General features: G+C 39.3%; 1 protein-coding gene across 20 annotated transcripts in view; it reads left to right on the forward strand.

Annotated features, from left to right (window-relative positions):
- tcf7l2 (transcription factor 7 like 2) overlaps positions 1 to 21,099 on the forward strand; it is a 107,024-nt gene that overhangs the window by 81,281 nt on the left and 4,644 nt on the right. For 3 of the 20 annotated variants that reach the window (XM_051673990.1, XM_051673992.1, XM_051673974.1), the window contains exons 5-13: positions 2,287 to 2,419; positions 6,541 to 6,643; positions 8,810 to 8,896; positions 13,364 to 13,504; positions 13,696 to 13,858; positions 14,171 to 14,278; positions 16,206 to 16,269; positions 16,974 to 17,024; positions 18,704 to 18,776. In XM_051673990.1, coding sequence (XP_051529950.1) covers positions 2,287 to 2,419; positions 6,541 to 6,643; positions 8,810 to 8,896; positions 13,364 to 13,504; positions 13,696 to 13,858; positions 14,171 to 14,278; positions 16,206 to 16,269; positions 16,974 to 17,024; positions 18,704 to 18,776 — 923 coding nt within the window. Of the gene's footprint in view, positions 1 to 2,286; positions 2,420 to 6,540; positions 6,644 to 8,809; positions 8,897 to 13,363; positions 13,505 to 13,695; positions 13,859 to 14,170; positions 14,279 to 16,205; positions 16,270 to 16,973; positions 17,025 to 18,703; positions 18,777 to 19,769; positions 19,843 to 21,099 lie in introns of all 20 variants that reach the window. The other 17 variants (XM_051673991.1, XM_051673978.1, XM_051673981.1 and 14 more) reach the window with 14 other exon arrangements.

A 21,099-nucleotide genomic window follows, 5' to 3' on the forward strand; every position in this document is an offset into this window, starting at 1 on the left:
AGCCAGTTTAGAAGTTAGCTCAATCTGACCAAAACTCATTCTTGAGATATTCAGAGATTCTAAAAATGCAAATACAAAATGTCACTAGGGGTTTGGGTTAGGGTTAGTCCATAGCAATTATATTTAGCATTATATAAATAAATAAAAAAAATAGATGTTAATGGTATGTTCTTATTTAGATAGCTAAGTAAAATTGATGGGACCAAAACATGGGTCCACATTTAGTCAATTGTCAGGCCTGTTTATTTTTTTCAAAATGACTTACACATGAGAATAATACAAGCAGAAATGTGTAATTCCAAGCTAATTCCGGTCAACATGTTCTTCTTCTTGTGGCCTTGCTGACCAGGTGGAGAGCGAGTTGAAATGTTATTGTAGTGAGCAGCGATAGCGTGCTGCGCTCCGCAGAAGCCAGATAAACGGAATGACTGTCTATTATTTGTGAGGCTGTGTGGCATTTGAAAGGGGGTCTGTTAGGCCCAGTGTCTGTGATGTAAATCATTTGGCTTGTCTCTGGGTGAATGTGGCTGCAGTGGACAGCCATTTGGAGCTGTCCCTCAATGGAGAGGCCCTGCACAAAAGAACTCATTTAAATGGCTACTAAAGCCTTTCAGCACAGGGAGAATTGACAACATTCTTTCACATCATTACTGAGGGGGAGGTTATGGGGTAGCTTGCTGTGGGAGGGGGTGACACTGTTGCCTTAATGGCAAACTCGTCAGCTGTGTTTGGCAGCTGTCATCATTCTCGTCTGTTTTTCTGATGACAAGTTGTTTTTTTTGTTTCTTTTTTTTTTTTTACACGTTATCTTTCCTCTCCATCTTTCACTTTCTTTCCTACTTTTCTGCAGCTCTTTCTAAATTGTTTTCTGATCTCAGGGGCCCCAAATAAGTCCCCGGAGCTCCCTTCATTCCCCAAGCTGCCCTGTTCAGTTCATTAATCTTGCATAGGGAATATGGCAGAGTGGAACGCCCCCAGTTCTGAATGTGGCCTCTCTCTCTCTCTCTCTCTCTCTCTCTCTCTCTCTCTCTCTCTCTCTCTCTCTCTCTCCTCTCTCTCTCTCTCTCGTCCCCATCTAAGGGCCCAGGGTGGAGACTTCAACCTCTCAGACCAGGGCCCCAGTCAACCTGGGCTCATCCTCCCCACTCTAAAAGCTGAAATATTTCAGTCTTTACAAAAGGATGGCTCGTCTCCACTTTTATAAAGCATGTACTAACAGCTTACAGCCATTGTTTTTAACAATGCCCAAGCCTTGTCACAACCCACTTTGCAAGTGCCTGAAGTTGGAGACAGGATTTGATTTGGCATGTTTTAAATGGAGACCGTGGCCCCTCTCTGCCCTTTTCTTTTCATCTAACGTGCTGCAGGACACACACAGCTGTCAATCAGACATGCGGATGACATGTTTTACTCATAGCAGGTCAGCAGTGGGGCAAACTCTCATGCCTCCAAACAACTCAGGGTGTCATTTTTTGCACATGTCTTCCTGTCAGTCAGATCGGTTCACTCCAATTTATGCAGCATCTTCGGGCTCCGGAATCCTGCAGATTAAAAACATGGAAGTGTGTGGGGCAAGACCTGTCAAATCTACAGCACGGCAGTAATCTGGTTAGGTTGCGTGTACTGGGAATACACTAATGCCAGGCTATGCCTCAGCACCCCTCTGCTTAGCTGTAATCTTTGGTAATTGAAAATGGGGCCTGTGCCACTTAAAAGCACAAAGAGCAGATTACATAGCTAAAACCAATTTGACCAAAATGCAGAAATGGATTTTCTCTCCCCCTCCTCCTTTCCTATCTTTTATAATGCAAACCCTTACCAAAACCAGACCCTGAAGGAAGAGAAGAGGGAGGAAGGGGTGGGAGGATGAGATGTGGGTAACTAAGAGAAAAAGGGGGCGAGGGAGGAGTGAGGGCATGGGCTGCAATATGTTTGGATTGACTGTCATTTTGTTTGCTTGGTGGTTTCTCTGATTGTGAATAAGATGCTTTGTGTGCAGCTTTGAATCAGAGAAACAGCGCAACCAGTTTGCCTTTGTATCCAATGACTGTTTTAATCAATATCCCGTGTCACAACACATCTCCAGAACTGTTTTTAATTACAAACCACACTATTCTGAGAATGGTCCTGAACGGATGGTCTTGATTATATGATGACGGAGTATTTTGTACAGTTGTGATGGATACAGTTGAAATGAAGGCGCCAATGTATTTCTGCCTTAACCCAAACATATATTAATGCCGTCTTTCCCTCCACCCCCTTCCCTTTCTTTCTCTTTCTTGCCAGTCTAATAAGGTCCCTGTGGTACAGCACCCTCACCATGTGCACCCGCTCACGCCTCTGATTACCTACAGCAATGAGCACTTCACGCCTGGGAACCCCCCTCCACATCTACAGGCAGACGTGGACCCCAAAACAGGTACATGCACACCTTCCTTTACATTCATGAATTTCAAAACAGCCAGGATGAGACCCAAGGCTAAACATCAGGCTGGGTTAACTAGCACCATTGTCATGTTTACAGTGCATGATCTCACAAATGCGCAGTTATACATAGACCCAATTAAATACAATTGTTGTTTTGTGGTTTTATGGCTAGTATACTCCTAAAAGTTGTCAAATTAAACTTTTAACAGATATATGCATTTAAAATGTAGTCTTTCTCTACTATACCAAAATATTGACTTTTTGTCCAATCAAATGCTCTCTCAAATGAGAATGTCCCTCCCCCTAATACCACCTGCCACATCTTTTCATTGCTGTGATGAAATTAATGCCTATTTGCGGTTTAAAAAAAAAAAAAAAACAACCGTACAAGCCCTTCGATATGTCCCGTCCAAACATCCTGTTTCAATAGGAAATATGTCAACACATGAAAGAAAACTGTGCTTCTCAAGCCATTTCATGGGGTCTTTACAAGGAAGAGCTGTACTACTGCATTTCACAGCTACCTGTTAAGATGCATCAGAGCGATTTGGACTTGTCTTGGCACTTGGCCAAGGTTGCTCCCCTCCTTTTGTGTGTGTTTTGAGATGGAGCTTTTGACCAGAGATATGTTAAGCCTGGGGAGCCACTTAACTTTTGGGAGAGATGACTGGGGGAGGAGGACATCACCTCTGTTACTTAACTGCAGGATCCCAGAGCTAGAGCAAAATAAAGGTTACCTTCACACTTATTTCCTCGCTGTGTACAGCCTACATAGGCAGCCTCCTTTTAAGACTGTATCCTAACCATCATGGGACCTCATTACCTCCAATTTGGAATGCTCTACATAGGCAGCAACTTTGCACACTACACAAATAGCATTCTTAGGAGACTCAACACGCAATTGATTTGAATAGAGCGATGTTAGCATGTTGCTAAGCTAACAGCACAATACTCTAATAAGAAAAACTACATGGCACTCAAAAATATTGGGTAAAATAATCCATATTTAATTTTACAGAACTATTTTTTTTACCAATATGTTGCAGTTTTAAATGGATTGGAAGTTTATTATCAACATTTTTCTCACCTTGTCTGCTGTCTTGGGTTTATTTTTTGCTTTATAAGTGAAACATACATGTTATGCTGCAGTGTGGCTATGATGCCTTTAAAATGCTGCCTCTTTAGAGCGCTAACTTGGTTTTGGAACAGACCAAGAATTTCCTTTCTTACCCCCTTTTGATGACATATGAATTGAACAATAGTGGAGTCTAGTTCTTGCTACCAAGATGAAAACTGTATAAGCAGTCAGCTTGTCGAGGTTTACCAGGAAACTCAACTTGAAGGCAAATGCTGTATCTGTCAGACTATTAATTTGTTATTTCATCTCAAAAGTAAAATTATTATTCTTGGATGTTATATTTTGGTTGTATGTTGAGGAAGCGGTTTGTTGCACAGAGAAGCATTTCATCCTCTGTGCCTCCGTATAGCCGAACAGCTGCTGTTCAAAGCAGTCAACAAACTGAATGTGGAATTTTGAGGAGCTTTTTTTTTTCTTTTCTTCTTCTTCTTCGCTCTCATAACAGACCTCATCACTAAGGGCTACTTTAAGGGCTCAGAGACTGTTTAATGTGCTGCTTAATGGGGTCGCTTAATTGAGTTTAGAGTTTAATTAATTAACAAATTGTAGAGTTGGGGTACTCGAGTTCGGACTCAAGTCCAAGTCATGAGTCCAACTTGGACTTGTCACGGACTCAGATGCATTTTTACTCAGACTTGACTCGGACTCGAATCTTTAGAACTCTAGATTTTTTTCAGAGTCCAGCCGAGTCCATGGCATTTGTGATGCAATGACAAACAAACAAGCAAACAAATATAGGGTGACCATACATCCTCTTTTTCCTGGACATGTCCTCTTTTTCAGACCTGAAAAAAGTGTCTGGCTGGGATTTCAAAATTTCCTCTAAATGTCCAGGATTTGGCTTTGTCTTCATAATGATGTTCATTCTACAGTTAGTACTATCATTCATTCTGTGTATTTGATACTGCACATCAGTTTTCACGCGTATATGTCCTTACATGTGATTATTCTGGCTGAGTGTGGCAACGCACACTCTTTCAAAGTACTTTCTCTCTCGCTCGCGCACCCGTGCTGTATGTGTGTGCGCGAAAGTGATTGCCACAAATGCTTTGCCACTCTCATCCAGAAACATCAGTAACATAAGTACACTTAAAAAGTACGTTCCCAACTCTGCAAATTATTAAATAGAACAAATGTTTTATCAGATTCACGTAACTGTGCAAGCCATTTCTAACTGAAAATGTTGACTACATCGAGACAAAATCAAATATGCTACATATCAGGGACATTTAGACTAATATGACGGATGAAATAGACCATGATGGAAATTGTACAACTCAGTCCGTCACATATATGTAGCTCAATCTCTGTGTGTTACCTGTAAAGCTGGCACTTGCGTTTCAATGGCAAAAAAGTCAGAAAATACAATGAAGAACACAAGTGAGGGGAGAAGTCTCTATTCACTAAGCCTAAGTCTCTATTATCCATACCATAATATAATGTGAAAAGAACAACACGTCAGCTCAAGGAGAGTTTGTCATAAAAAATTGTATCTTAACTTTAGGGAAGTAGGCTACACCTGGTATCTGATCTTTTCTGTTTTTATTTTCTGTTGTTGTATTTAGTTTTATGGGAATTATTAAATGTTTTAATATTACCATTTATTAAATATATTAAACACATTAAATGTATTTAATTAATTACATTATATGTATTTAACCCATAATTTTAGATAAAACTAAACTAAATTGAATGGACAAATTGAAAATGAAGTAGAAATAAAAGCTAAATTAAAATTCGAAATAATAATAACTCTGGTTGTAATGCCTAACGCAGTTTTCACTTTCTTTAGTCTATGTTTGAGTGGAGGGGAAAAACATCAAATAACTGAAATGTCAACAGAACACAGGACAGTTTTGTCTTCATACACCTAAAGCATATGCTTTCATTCTAAAACCAATTTGAAGTTTGTTCAGCAGGATACTAATCATAAATTGTGAATATGAAATGCAACAGAGGTGTTTTTGTTGCATTTAAATTGACAAATTGTTTTTCTTAGTTGTGAAGGTTAAAATAAGCTTAAAATATTTATATTGAGTTTACGGTTACAATTTTAATTCAGATTCATTAACAGATTAATTCGGACTCGACACGGACTCAGCCTGTTATGGACTCAGTCCCTTTTGGACTCGGACTCGATTGTTTAAAGACTCGGACTCGACTAAGGTGGAATCGAACCCAACACTAACAAATTGTATGAAGACCAGTGTACGCAGTGCCAATGTGCTGTGGAGGCATTGTTTTCTTCATTCTGTGTGGCAAACATTAGCCAGCAGTATTGGACAGAATATTTAGACTCTGCTTTAGGCATCTGACATTTCTTGTGAGCTTTTTGTAGATTTCAATGTAAAATGGTATCAACTGGAGACTGAGCAAAATAACAAGAAGCTTTCCAGAAGGCGATAGTCATGTTAAAATTGCCCTTTTTTGAGTACCTTTTAAATTTTTGACTTCTTTAATTCTGGACTTTTTTAGACCTTCAACCCTGTCTGACACATTGTTGGTAAAAGTTAATTGGCTGTTAAACTCTAAAACCAATGTTGTGATTGTGTCTGCACTCAAACATAAATGCTCCGCCAATATGTCAGTCTCTCTTAACACGTGCCACAGTGTTTGTGTTGTTGACTTGTGAACCTCAATTATCGCCCGTTGTTAATCCTCTGATTCAATAGACCAATGTGACAGGGCTTTTTTCTGCTCTCCGCCGTGTGCCATACAACATCGGGGCTGCCTCCACAAGCTTTGATCAGAATGTGTGATTTAAAAGTAAGCATGTGAGCTCCGCCTCCTCCCTCTCGCTCTCCCCACATCCCTCTGATGTTGACTTTGTTCAGTTGTGTATCTCACAAAGGATAAATTTAACACTTAAAATTCATCAGGGAATTTCTGTGTCAGGACAAGAGCAGAAGCGTATTTTACACTATTCAAACATTTCTCTTTTCCTTTTCTTTGCATTTTGTCTATATCTCTTGCAGGAATCCCAAGGCCTCCACATCCTCCAGATATATCCCCTTACTACCCCCTTTCACCTGGCACTGTAGGCCAGATCCCCCATCCGCTAGGATGGTTAGTACCACAGTAAGCAAGCCCATTTTATTCCTCTCCTTTTATTTATCTGTGTGACTCATATTACTCTTAGTCTGATAAGACTTTAGTGATTTTTGTGCTATTATAAAATGTGATTTATATGTAACATGATATATAGGGTACATGTACATGGTCATTGAAGACCTTGAAATATCAGGGATTTTTTTGGTCCAGGCCTCATGTAAATTTCAGTGGTGAATATATGTTTTTGTAGTTCTGCTTGCAAGCTATAGGGATGGCAGATTGTGAGTGAATCATTATTTGTAGTCAGTTCTTTGTAATGAATCATTTGAAAGATTTAGTAACAAATAAGTCTGTATTAAAATTATTTTTTTAAATCCTCAACCAGTAATCAAAGATTCACTGAACAAAAGTTTGGGAACCCAGTATATAATAAATAATAATAATAATAATAATAATAATAATAATAATAATAATAATAATATTTCAAAGGACATTTGTACATTTAAAAAGTAGTTTTAATGCTGAAGACTGCTTTTAAGCATATGTTAAAGCAGGGTTGGGTAACAATACAGATTTCCCAATTTGAATGTAATTCTGTATGTGAATTATACAGGGGACCATCTAATTTGGTACATTATGAGAATTTTAATTGAAAAAATAAATAAAATAATAATAATAATAACAACAGGGCCCAAACTGTGGCCTTCAATTGCTGTTTATTTAACGGGGTTAAACAATAATCAACAAAACCAAAACTGAAGTAAACTTAAAGGGTTAGTTCACACAAAAATTAAAATGATCTCATCATTTACTCACCCTCCTGCCATCTAATATGTGCATCACTTTCTTTCTTCTGCAGAACACAAACAAAGATTTTTAGAAGAATATCTCAGCTCTGTAGGTTAATTTAATGCAAGTGAATGATGGCCAGGCCTTTGAAACTCCAAAAAGCAGCGTAAACATAATCCATTAATTAAATCAGTGTATTCTGAAGTGATCCAGTTGGTTTGGAGTGAGAACAGACCAAAATGTAACACCTTTTTCACTGTACACATTGGCGATCATGATTCATGATCATCATCAAGCTTGAAATCATGATCGTGTCTAGAGACCGCAATGGCAAGATGTACAGTGAAAAAGGAGTTACATTTTGGCCTGCTCTCACCAAAAAAACAACTGGATCATTTCAGAAGACATGTATTAAACCACTGGAGTTTTATGGATTACCTTTATGCTAACTTTATCTCCTTTTTGGAGCTTCAAAGGCCTGGTCACCATTCACTTGCATTGTATGGACCTACAGAGCTGAGATATTACTCTAAAAATATTGGTTTGTGTTCTGCTGAAGCAAGAAATCACACATCTGGGATGGCATTAGGGTGAGTAAATGGTGAGAGAAATGGTGATGTTCACCAGGTCTCTGTCCACTCTACATTGCTATGGGTCTCTAGGTTTCTAAGATGCCTTTAAAGACTTGGGCACAGTATAGCACAATGGCTAACTCTTAACCTCTTTCCAGTTTATACATTCAGGAAATACACTGCTGGGGCCACAGCAATGCACCCATGGCTTTCTTCATCCCTAAACGCTAAATCTTTGTAGCAAATGCTATTTTGCATGTCTCTGTATTGTCAAATTAGAGTAATGAACTGTGATTGCCAGTATTTTACCCACAATTCCACACGGGGGCTCTCCCTTGGTAACTCTTGTCAACACTTGTTAATATGACAAAAGGCTACAAATTAAGCTCTGTTAATTTAATGTTTTCTCACCGTGATCTAAATACCGAGAGAGGCCCCGAGCGCAGCCAAGGCCCTTTGATTCTCTGCACTTTATTTTGGTATAAATTTACATTCATTATTGTTTGTCTTTGGATGTGTAGACCTCAATTAGCGTGATGGCTCCATTAAAGGGGCCGGTGCTTCGTCTTTAATTAGCACAACAAAACACCTAGTTTCAGCTCAGGGAGAGGGGCCTCCATCGACACCAAACGCGGGGTTATGAAATTGAATTAGCCATTCCTATCAGATTTGTGGCATTCAAATTGTTCAGAGTTTGCTTGCCTTTGATGTGCGCTCTGCAATCCCCTAGATTTTTGTTCTGATCAAATGAGAATAAAGCTGTCTGCATAGAGAGCGCTTTCTTCTTTTTTTTATCCCTTCCTTTACCTCTCCTCCTTTCTTCTTTTCCTAGGCAAGGTCAACCAGTTTACCCAATCACAACGGGAGGTTTCAGGCACCCCTACCAGACTGCCCTCACTGTCAATGCATCCATGTCAAGGTAAGTTGAGCTTTGGGACAGCAGACTCGCGTAGAATGCAAGTGTGGTTTGCGAGCATGTCAAACCCAGCACAAACTTCTCCCTTAAGGAGAAACAGCTCTCGCCTCAGTGTTCAAAAAGACGTTCCCCAGCGATCTGCAATATATTAAAATATTAATTATTGTTATCATTATATAATGAGGCCCCTGAAGAACATTTACCCATGTTGAATGGTGAAAGATGAGATGACTATAAATGTCTTGGCTGTGGTTAAACCTTGGTCACATACGGAATACAATGAATCTCTGTAAAAGTGCACACTGTGTGATTTCAGCCACAATTTGAGCCTAAATCTTTGGAAAATTGTACAGATTTCTTTCATCATTGGAAAAAATCACCCTGTCAGCACTATCAGTCATGACCAAAGGTATATATCATACAGCCTGCCTTGGCTTTTACGCAAGATCTCATGTCGTGTTGTACAATCTGACAAACAAAAATCGTAAAGGACCATCCACATTCCAAATTTGGGGGGCTCGTGTTTGACTCTGAGCAAGAGCTTTGTGCAACTCACTGGGGTCGATTTCAAGTGCCGATTTGGACACAAACGTCCCCAGGGGAGCACTAATGGCTGTGTGTTGGGGGAATTGTGGGATGTGTGTGGAAGAGCGTATGTTTGTTTTACACTGTCAATATGATTGCTCCCTTGTGATCAATTCTTGTCTCTGTTATGTGAGAAGTGGAAGGTGTTTGCTGTAGATGACAAATCTCCTTCTGCTGTTGTTGGCTTTTATGTCATTCAAACACAAAGAGAGATGCAACAGAAGCAAACAGTTTCATATGGTGGTCACCTCCTTCTGCATTCACTCGGCCCTTCCCACATTTGCCTGAAGCATACGTTACTCTTCTTACAATGATGATGAATATAAAGATGATGGTGGTGAGACTAGCCAGAGAGGCACAGAGGCAGGTCTGGTTTATAGTTTCTAGAAATGGAGACCTGCTCAAGCCCAGTCTGAGTCTCCAGACAGGGACAAACTCCTGTTTAATTGCAACATGATTGGAAAAGCAGCTCTGGAGGCCTGGTGAGCTAAAACCAGAGGACATTGATGGATAAATGTGAGCTGGGGAGCAAGAAAAGGAGGAAGCAACAGGGAGGGTGAGACTCTCCCCTTCTGGAAAATTCAATTCCATTCCAATTTCGTCTGGTCCAAGCTAGTCATTGGTTTGTCATCTGGCTTCCATGTTCCAAAAACCAGCTTGACCATTATAAGCTTGTATGAGCAGCTGGTAACTGGTTTGTTGCTGGTCCAAAATGGTTTAACAGCATGAGCAAGTTTGAAACCAACTACCATGTTCCAAAACACAGCTACCAACTTAAACTGAATTTTCCAGCAGGGTCTTAAATCCTGGCCTGGGCTTGAGTATGTTTGGGAGAAAAAGAGAAGGTCCTGGTCTGTGTTAAACATCTCCAGAGATCTCAAACCAGCAGGTTAACACCAACATTTTAATTGGCACTCATTTTTAAATGGACAAGCCAAACATAACATAGTTCTATAACACAATATTTAGCCCTGCAGCAAAGATCAGACTACATTTGCTGCTGCTCTGCTCATGAGCACAGGGTCTTTGCATCTGGTCTTAACCCTTGAAGATCCATTTTTAATAACAGCCTGCATTAAACCACATATGGCCTCCCACATTTGACTCAGACAGCTTTTACTATGAGTGTTTTGTGGTCTCAGCCTTATAGAGCAGTCATCTGTACACTCTCAAGGCCTGGAATGAGCCCATTCCGCCTTATCCACTGTTAGGCGGCTGTGCAGGTCTGAAGCCTCTGCTGCTCCAGCACTGGACCATCATTTAAGTGACAGCTGATTGTGGTCTAATGAGGCCTTTATATTGTGATCATCCTATTTCCAGTGCAGGCTAATTGAATCTACTGAATGGGGGCTAGGGGGATTGGTGATGTGCTAGGGAAGAGCTAATGCGTTTTGATAATCTGTAATTGAATTAGCATAGATTAATAAGTGGTGGTCTTGTGTCTCTGTGGAGGTAAGGTTCTTTAGCATGTTTGTGTCAAAACAAGCAGCGTGATCTCTCTGGCCGTTCGACTGTGCTGTCACCAGCCTTCCGTGAAAAATAATGAGCACCAGGAAAAGGTTGCATTAATTGTGTTTATATTTTTTCTGTAAAAAACAAAAACAAAAAAACAAGGGAGAGAGGCAAAGAAGGGAAAGGGACATCTTGCTTTGTCCTATTTACTTAGGAAGTGGATGTTGACTCCAGGCGGCCTTAAAGTCTTTGGCTCAGAAAGAATGTAATGGCCCTGTCTGCTGCCATTTATTATGCCGTTAGCACACGGGGCTTCATGTAGAGTCTTCAGCCTCCTAAAAAATACATTTCAGAGCATGAACAGCACAGACTTGGATCTGGCAAATGAGCTACATTATTTTGATAATGGGGTTCGAGCCGTACAGGTGTAGTACCTGTCCCGGGTGACGGGGGAGGAAATGTAGGCCCCTTGCCCCCTGCCCGTGCCTGTCTTTTGATATGTTCCTCCATCCGCACCTCCACATCCATCCCTTCTTTTTCGAAAGAGGAAGAGAAAGACAGAAAGAGCGAGCACACCGGCGGGGTCATTATACATTAAACAGGCGCTAAGGCCATCGCTCCGATTGGCAATTAAATGGCACTCACTGACACCCGGTTGGTGAGGAAGAAGATTGAGGCATTGGACCCTGCAGGAGCCCTTCTATTTCTCACTCATCCCTCAGTGGGGCTAAATTGATGGCAGAATCTTCTACATGCTGATGAGCGAAATGATACCCGTGCTTCAAAGAGATGGTCGTCATGTTTAAACCACTATGGAAACAGTAGCGCACTGGCACTGATGGGAGAGTAAGGGGGGGAAAATTCGACGTTGGAACAGAGGAAATTTTAAGTATGCAAGGACAGAAAGAAGTGGAGGGGGGAGAGAGGAAGAAAGGTGGGGGGCTAATGATTACGCCACTGCAGCCACATCGCTGGTCCCCCCTCGATAGAACAGACGGGAGGGCAGTGGCCCGGATGACATGGCACAAACACAAATGTGTCAGGGATGAAGGTAGAAGAGGATAGTGGAGAAGAGAGATTGGAGGGAAACACAGTCCCCAGAGAGAGGCTCCAACAGAAACTAGTTGTTCCTTGTGAGTTTACGCTCATCATTATATTCTGGCTCCAAGCCATATAGCCACACTCAAGCAGATAATGAGCTGTTTGAAAAAAAGAAAAAGAAAATTCCTTCTCTTCTCTTATTTTGTTTTTCATCATCCCCTATTCTCGCTCCTAGATTTGGCCATGCACTGCTAGGACAGACTACACACACAACACACAGGCACAGAAATCTAACATTTTCCTACAGATCTTTGCACAATACTAGGGGATAAAATTATATATTCTTTTAGGAATGCTAAATATTTTAGAAGAATAAAACAAAGGAAAATAATCAGTAATTGCCAAATACATGAGAAGAAAATTACCACTCAAAATTGTCTAAAAAGACCACACAAAAAAATTTATTTTAAATCAGAGGGATGCTGATGTAAATCGAGGCAGATGATGAACTAAGATGTTAAAGACAACTTAAAATGAAAATTTACCTAATTCAATTTAATTCATGTGTCTTTCTCATTTCATGATATTCTAAAGAAAAAAATTCAAAATTAATTAATCAAAATTAACTAACTTTTAATTTCTCTACCTCTAAAACACTTTTTATTTATTTATTATTATTATTATTATTATTGTTATTATTATTATGTTTTTGATGTAACCACTGCTGTGAGAGCCGTGAAAAATATTAACCAATAATATCATATCGACTTTTTTACAAAGAAATCAAATTTTGGTTGATGTTAAAGACGATATAAATCAAAATTGGCCCTATGTACTTAATAAATGTCTGTGGTTTTATTGTGCATGGTTCATAATTTTTCTTTATTCTCAAGTTTAAAAAAACAGTGTTTTCATAATCTTTTTTCAAAATGTAATAACTTGTAATCTTTTTATTTTTTTTTATTTTATTTTTTTGCTGATGTAATCCAGTCCATGTGGGTGGGGAACAAAATTTTAACCAATAATATTACAACCCACTATTTACAAACAAATCACAGGGGATAAAATTAAGTCCAGTCCTACATTATACCCCACTGATATTCTGTTTCACTTAGAATTACGTTACATTTTGGAACTAAAATCGTTGCGAATGCCATTTCATGCTGTCTTTGATAACTCTGGCAAAGAGTGAGTTCTAGATCTTCCTCTTTGATTTGCCATTTGCAGTCTCTTCCTGTCTTCCACATAACAGAGCTGTATTGAGTAACCATTGCTTGTAGTTTTATAGCCACTGTGATGTGTTAAGTCTTTAGCTCATAATCAATGCTCTGCTATGTATATGTGTGTGTCCATCCATCATTTCACCCGTGTCCACTCTGACGATTTACACAGTCTTCTCTCCTCCAGATTCCCTCCTCACATGTTACCACCCCATCACAGTTTGCACACCACAGGGATCCCACACCCAGCCATCGTCACACCCAACGTCAAGCAAGAGTCCTCTCACAGTGACATCGGATCCCTCAACAGCTCGTAAGTCACTTTTAGACAAACTCAAATCTAAGATTCAGTAATAATAGAATAGCATCACAAGTTGGTCTGCCGATTGCATCTCATTGGTCAGTCTATCAATTAATATGGATAGATTAATCTTTTATGCTGGTTAGTGCTGGTTTGGTGCTGGTCTAGCTGGACAACTAAGATCCATTCTCTCCCTTTCACAGGAAACATCAGGATGCGAAAAAGGAGGATGAGAAAAAGAAGCAGCCACACATAAAGAAGCCTCTGAACGCGTTCATGCTTTATATGAAGGAAATGAGAGCCAAAGTGGTGGCAGAGTGCACATTAAAAGAAAGCGCAGCTATCAACCAGATCTTAGGCCGAAGGGTGAGTATACATTCCACAGGCCACAGCATGATGTAGCAGCCTGTCTCAGCTACCAAGACCACAGATTGCAGTGTTGTCGGTGGTGGAAAAGCAGTGCTAATTCACCTTTCTATTTCTGTATAATTGTAATCTTGCTCAATGTTGCTATTGAGTAAATGTGTAATGGCAAACAACAGGGGAAGGGGAAATTTGAACATGGTGGTTTGACCGCTCATGGAAACTCTTCCATGTCGCTTGAGCCTAAAATATCAGTGGTCTTGTCCTCTGTGACCGCCACTGTTGTGATGGATGGATGTGTGCTTCTGTTTGCAGTGGCACGCTCTGTCGCGAGAGGAGCAGGCCAAATATTATGAGCTAGCCAGGAAAGAACGACAGCTTCACATGCAGCTCTACCCCGGATGGTCGGCACGAGACAACTATGTAAGTTTTTAAGTTTTCAACATGTAACAATGCCTCATTCCTTCCCCAGGGATCACATAATGACATAGGGATATCTAGATTTGGTGGTCCTGTAGCTTAACCAGTAGAGCATGTTGCTAGCAATGGCAAGGTTATGGGTTAGATTCCCAGGGAATGCTGTAAGAAGTTTTGGAGTGAAGCTGTTTTCCCTTTCTCAGTGGTCAAATAATGATGTAAGACCATCTAGATCTAGTGTTCTTGTAGCTCAACTAGTAGAGTATAGCGCTAGCAATCCCAAGATTATGGATTTGATTCTCAGATAATACACAATGCTCTGTAAAAAGCTGTAATAGAAGTGTCTGGCAAATGCATTAGTATAAATTTGCCCAGTAGCAACCAAACTGTTTTAACAGTATTGTGTGGAAGTAACTAAAGCACACTGGCCTCTGATGGTCCTCTCAGACTAGTGCAGTGCAGATTTTTAGCAGGCTCTTTCTACTATAGGCACGCTTTTTCCCAGCATAGTCAGATCTGTTTTTTTCTCCCAGTCTGCGATTTTCCTCTGCTTTCATTAGTATTCCACTGGTTCACCTAAAAAGAGAAAGGCAAGCTCAGATCAGAGTAATTAAATAACCACAGGGCCTAAACGCCTTGTAGCTTTGATGAAAGAGGACATCTCTCTCCAACGCCAGAAATGGGGAACGAGCGTACCGTTTACTGTTTCTCTGGAGCAGAGCGTTCGCCCCTCATGTCTAACAAATGACCCCACCGCCCAGCCTGTCAACTCTCCTTGGAGTCTGACCACTAGTGTGGAAACAGGGAAGAAGACTTATACACTACCAGTCAAAAGTTTTGAAACACTTACTCATTCTTTATTATAATTTTTTTTCTTCACATTTTAGAATAATAGTAAAGTCATCAAAACTGTGGAATAACATAAATGGAACTATGGGAATTATGATGTGACTAAACAAAATCCAAAATAAATCAAAACTGTGTTATATTTTAGCATCTTCAAAGTAGTCACCCTTTGCCTAGAATTTGCAGACATGTACTCTTGACATTTTCTCAACCAACTTCTTGAGATATCACCCTGGGATGCTTTTTAAACAGTATTGAAGGAGTTCCCATCTATGTTGGGCACTTATTGGCTGCTTTTCTTTATTATTTGGTCCAAGTCATCAATTTCAAAAGTGTTTCTTTAATTACATTTTAGTTTTGCAATGAAATAAATGATGGTGGCACAATTATATTTTTGTCTACAAAACTAATTTCAAACATTTAAGCATACGCCTTCAGATCAAAAGATTTTTAAGATCATGAGAAAAATTTCAGTCAAGTGTTTCAAAACTTTTGGCCGGTAGGGTATATATATATTTTAGTGAGCGCTACTTGCTGAAAGGGCCTCGTTCTACTGTTGTAGAAAATCAAAAGATGCTCTTCGGTTGGGATTAAATCAGTAATTGAATTTTTGGTACAAATATTTTTACCAGAAAAATTGCCTTGGACTTATTTTGTCTTGTCAAAGCTGCATACTTTTATCGTTGTCCAGAGCCTTGGCCTCGATACAATCAGTGGTCACAAGTGCATCTAGTGGAACTGTAGCCATAAAGATGCACTCATTTCAGTGAGGACAGATGCAAGTTTTCTTACTCTATTCTCCCCCCATTTAAACAGAACCGCTCAAAGAAATCTCAAGAGCTTCCAGTCATTTCACAATAAAAGGAGAACTAAGCAGCAAAGAGAAACAGAAGGAATAAACAAAAGGAGAGAAACAGGATGAGGGGGGAAGATAGGGAAAGTTGTGTCCTGCAGTGGCAATTCAAACCTTCAGGCTGTAACATGAATAAATAAATCTGTGAAAAACATTGGGCTCTCTTGTTCATTTCATGTCTCGATCTTTTCTGCAATATAATAACTAAGGTTCCTGTCTATTTCTCTCTTTCTGGCGGGTAACTATCAGGGGAAAAAGAAGAAGAGAAAAAGGGAAAAGCAGGCAGGAGAGGGCAATGGTAAGTGAGCTGCAATTATCTCTTATATTAGAGCAGACCCATCATCTGTCACAAGTGTGACATCTCAGAGATGAAAGTCCAGCCTTTTTTTGCTCATCTTTTTTTTTGTGCCTGCCTCATTTTGTATATAGCTATGCTACCCAATGCAATATTTACACGATAGACTGCTTGTTATCCCCCTTCTTTCCCCTTGCCCGATGTTGAGCATTAATAACATTGAATATGCATGACCCACCCCCCTCCTCCCCTCCTACCAGCTGCCCCCCTCCCTCATCGCCCAGCCCCCCTCCAGCATTTATCATACTGTGATATGTATGTTTTGAGAGTGTGAGAGTTTATCACCCTTGTGACTGAGTGCAAGAACTGTGCCAGCCTCTATGCTTGTGTCACGCCATTGGACTGTGCCTGATGTGTCTCTTATGTGGTCGTAACTTTGGGCTGTGCCTGCTGCATGCTTTTTATGTGTTTATAAGTAGTAACAATATATAAGAAATGCATATTTTGACATTTCACCCACTCATTAAGGAGGTTTGCTGATTACATTGATTTTATTCACTTTGCCGTTCTGCTTCCTTATGATTATCATTGATTCTCTATATTGTGAGGTATTGTCCAGGAAGAATGCAGAGTAATGTATTTGCGGTCTCTCTCCATCATGAAACCCCTTTTGAAGGCCTCTGTATCTTGTTCTTTTTTTTTTCCAGAGCACAGAGAATATTTTCCAAACCCTTGCCTTTCACTTCCTCCGATTACAGGTGCTAATGTCATTTTGAGTCTTAAATTACTAACTTGCTTTTTTCCCCTTTTTTGGTTCTTTATGCATTTATTTATCTGTTTTGTGCAGTATACAAATTATATTATGCTAAATGTTCATATTTGCTTTATATATCTTTTTTATTTTCCAATTCTCTTGAAGAATAAATTGCTTTATTTTTGCTCGAAGTATGCTGACCTTTTTCAGTTGTTTCCTTTGCTCCATTTTCATCATACACATAATTTTATAATATATGATGCTTCTGTGTTAAAAGCCATCCATTATTATGTAAAAAGTTCCCAATTTGGTAAACTCAAAGCATGCAGCTGCAGTATATTTATAGGAAAGACTGCTGTTCCAAAGAATTTCTTTATGCTAAGAATAACCAGAGATTTTGTTACCAGGGTAAACCTCCTTAATCTACTGTCTTCAGTAGCTGCCCCTGTATCTCCTTCTTGCCCCCAAAATGAATGCGGGCTCTGCCCTGTCTCCTTTAAGCTTGGTCTGCTCCACAAACGGCCTCCCTTCACCCTCCTCACACAATCACTGGCCTTTACTTGACCAGTGCTCAGGTGGATGAACCAGTGTGAAAGGTGGATGAACGTGGGCCTGGCTTATGAAGATTTGTAATGTTTCCCTGGCTTAAACTAATCTTCTGCCTCACTCCTATAGCTCCTCCCAGCTACTGCTACTACCTCAACAATCTATCCCTATCTCCTCCTCAAGCCTAGAACAGCTAGTTAACAGCCTAGAACTGCAGATGTGTACCCATACCTGCTGCATCCTACCCCCTTTTAACAAACAAGCATTTTTTCTTATTCATATTGAGCCTTGGTTATTAAAGGCATGTATTGTGTGCTATTATACTTATTTCTATTATTCATTTACTTTCATATTTGTTGGCTTGTGTTTGATTTTAATTTCCAATGTTTGTATAACTAACAAATGATGGTCAAATATGATAGTCCAAACTGTAAAGGCATACTGCACAAATGATTGCCATTAGGGCTGCACGATTTGGTCAGAAATATTCATATTGTGAATATTTTGGCAAATATTGCAATTGTGATTTGAATTGTGATTGAACATCACATGTTGCCATTGCTTAAAAATTAAAACCAGAACAACAAAAAGAACAAAACTCAGATTCCTTTGTGTCTGAGGATGTCATAATTTATCAAATGAATGATGACAAAAAAAAAAATTATCAGTCCACTTTTACTTCACAATGTTTTTAAAACCCAGTCCATTATTTGTTATAAAATTGTATTGATTGTTATTGTTATTGTTGTTGTTGTTATTATCATTGAAGGAAACCTGTCAACCTGTTCTGTTCACAAAACTGCACCAATTTATGTAGTAAATTGTTACAGCCAAAATGTAGGACTACTTACAGAACAGAGTGCCATCCTTTGACTTAAAAGCATGCAGTGCATACAGATTCATTATGTATATACTATATATTTAATAGTCACATAAGGCCATATAAAGATTTTGATTAATTGTGCAGCTCTAATTGCCATTATTTACATTTATCACTAGGGGGAAGTAGTGTATAGTAGTGAGCATTTAATAGAGGTCCTCACGTTCATTGAATTCAATTTATCTTTCTTTTCGCTCTCTTTTCTGATTTCATCTCTTCTCTGCGCTGGCTTCCTCTTCTCCTCTTCATTGCTTCAGATCTGAGCGCCCCAAAGAAGTGTCGTGCACGCTTCGGGCTTGACCAGCAGAATAACTGGTGTGGCCCATGCAGGTGTGTATCTGGTGTGCTGGCAGGTGTGCTAGAGCAGGTGAAAGCTTGGGAACTATCTCGTTGGTACCTCCTCCCTCTTTTTCTGTCTCTCTCAACCTCGCATTCTCTCCACACCACGCCTTCCTCTGCCAATCAGCCGCTTTTGCAAATCTGGGGGATAGTTTTTTTTCCCTCCACTGGGTGGGGCGAATGTACTGTAAAGGGATGTCTTTTTCATTTTTTGTGTGAGTGTGTGCACAAAAGTTTAAAGGGATAGTTCACCCAAAAATGAAAATTCTGTCATGAAAATTCTGAACAGCCTTTATAATGTTCCGAACCTGTATGAATTTTAGCACAATTTTCAAGCTGTTCTGTTCCATACAATGAAAATAGGTGGGCACCAGGCACCATCAAGCTCCAAAAACACAAAATCATAAAAATAGCCCTTAAAACTTCATTATTTACTAAAATAATGAATGATTTACATATATTACATTATTTACTAAAAATCTTGCATGACAGCCCTATGGTCACCATTTGCTTTCATTGTATGGAAAAGGGCAGCTTGGACATTCTGCTCTAAAATATTTTGTTGTTCCACAGAAGAAGAAAAAAACATGGATTTTGAAAAAAGGTTAATAAATTATGACAATTTTCATTTTTGGGTGAACAACTGCTATAAATGTATTATTAAGATGATGGCCATTCGTGCAGTCACTGCTTTCATGGGTGCAAGTTTCTATTAGTTCACACAAGGAGTTTATATTGTGCTACTATTCATACAAATTTTAAATAGGTGGGGTTAAAGAGTAAGAGGCGGGATTTAATTCCCACTATTAAAGGGGGCGTGGCCAGGAGGGTTGAGATGGGCTGGTCCATGGTAAGTTATTGGGGAGGCATGATACCAATGTCCATAGCTGAATCCTTTGCTCTAGCCCCATGCCTTTTTGTGTCCAATGACATGTGCGTTTTGTCTTTCTTTGTTGTGTTTTTATGTTCCTCTATGGATAACAGATGCAAATACCCCTAAGAAGTGTCGTGCCTTGTTCGGGCTTGACCAGCTGGGTTTATGGTGCAAACCCTGCAGGTATATTCCAAGCCCCACTCTTGGGGAGAACGTATAGATGATGATGATGATTATCAGATTACAAAAATTAGTTTCCCTTCTTTCGACACTTTCTATGGATTGTTTTCCTCCAATTTTCAAAGCTTTACTTCAGTTTCTATGTTTACAAAGACTTCCTGCTTACTTGTATCTATTGCTTTCTGACTTGTAAAAACACTTCTTGTATAGGAACAGAGATCCTTGAGCAGAAAATGATGTAACAAAACGTATTACTTTAAGGCATATCAGTTAAAATTTCCAGTCAATCATACACTTTTTTGATTAAAGATATTGTATTTATATAAAATTAATTGTGTGTGTATATATATATACACTACATTTATATATATATATATATATATATATATATATATATATATATATATATATATATATATATATATACAGTTGAAGTCAGAAGTTTACATACACTTAGGTTGAAGTCATTAAAACAAATTTTTTTAACCACTCCACAGACTTCATATTAGCAAACTCTAGTTTTGGCAAGTTGTTTAGGACATCTACTTTGTGCATTACACGAGTAATTTTTCCCACAATTGTTTACGGACAGATTGTTTCACTTTTAATTGACTATATCACAATTCCAGTGGGTCAGAAGTTTACATACACTAAGTTAACTGTGCCTATAAGTAGCTTGGAAAATTCCAGAAAATTATGTCAAGACTTTAGACAGTTAGCCAATTAGCTTCTGATTGGAGGTGTACTGAATTGGAGGTATACCTGTGGATGTATTTTAAGGCCTACCTTCAAACTCAGTGCCTTTTTTCTTGACATCATGGGAAAATCAAAAGAAATCAGCCAAGACCTCAGAAAAAATTTTCAAATGCCTGAAGGTACAACGTTCATCTGTACAAACAATATTAAAACTCCTAGAGATTAATGTAGTTTGGTGTGAAAAGTGCAAATCAATCCCAGAACAACAGCAAAGGACCTTGTGAAGATGCTGGAGGAAACAGGTAGACAAGTATCTATATCCACAATAAAACGAATCCTATATCAACATAAACTGAAAGGCTGCTCAGCAAGGAAGGAGCCACTGCTCCAAAACAGCCATAAAAAAGCCAGACTACAGTTTGCAAGTGCACATATGGACAAAGATCTTACTTTTTGGAGAAATGTCCTCTGGTCTAATGTAACAAATTGAACTGTTTGGCCATAATGACCATCGTTATGTTTGGAGGAAAAAGGGTGTGGCTTGCAAGCCGAAGAACACCATCC

This window comes from Myxocyprinus asiaticus, chromosome 36 (genome assembly GCF_019703515.2).
Source record: "Myxocyprinus asiaticus isolate MX2 ecotype Aquarium Trade chromosome 36, UBuf_Myxa_2, whole genome shotgun sequence".
In the NCBI taxonomy this organism is placed as follows: domain Eukaryota; kingdom Metazoa; phylum Chordata; class Actinopteri; order Cypriniformes; family Catostomidae; genus Myxocyprinus; species Myxocyprinus asiaticus.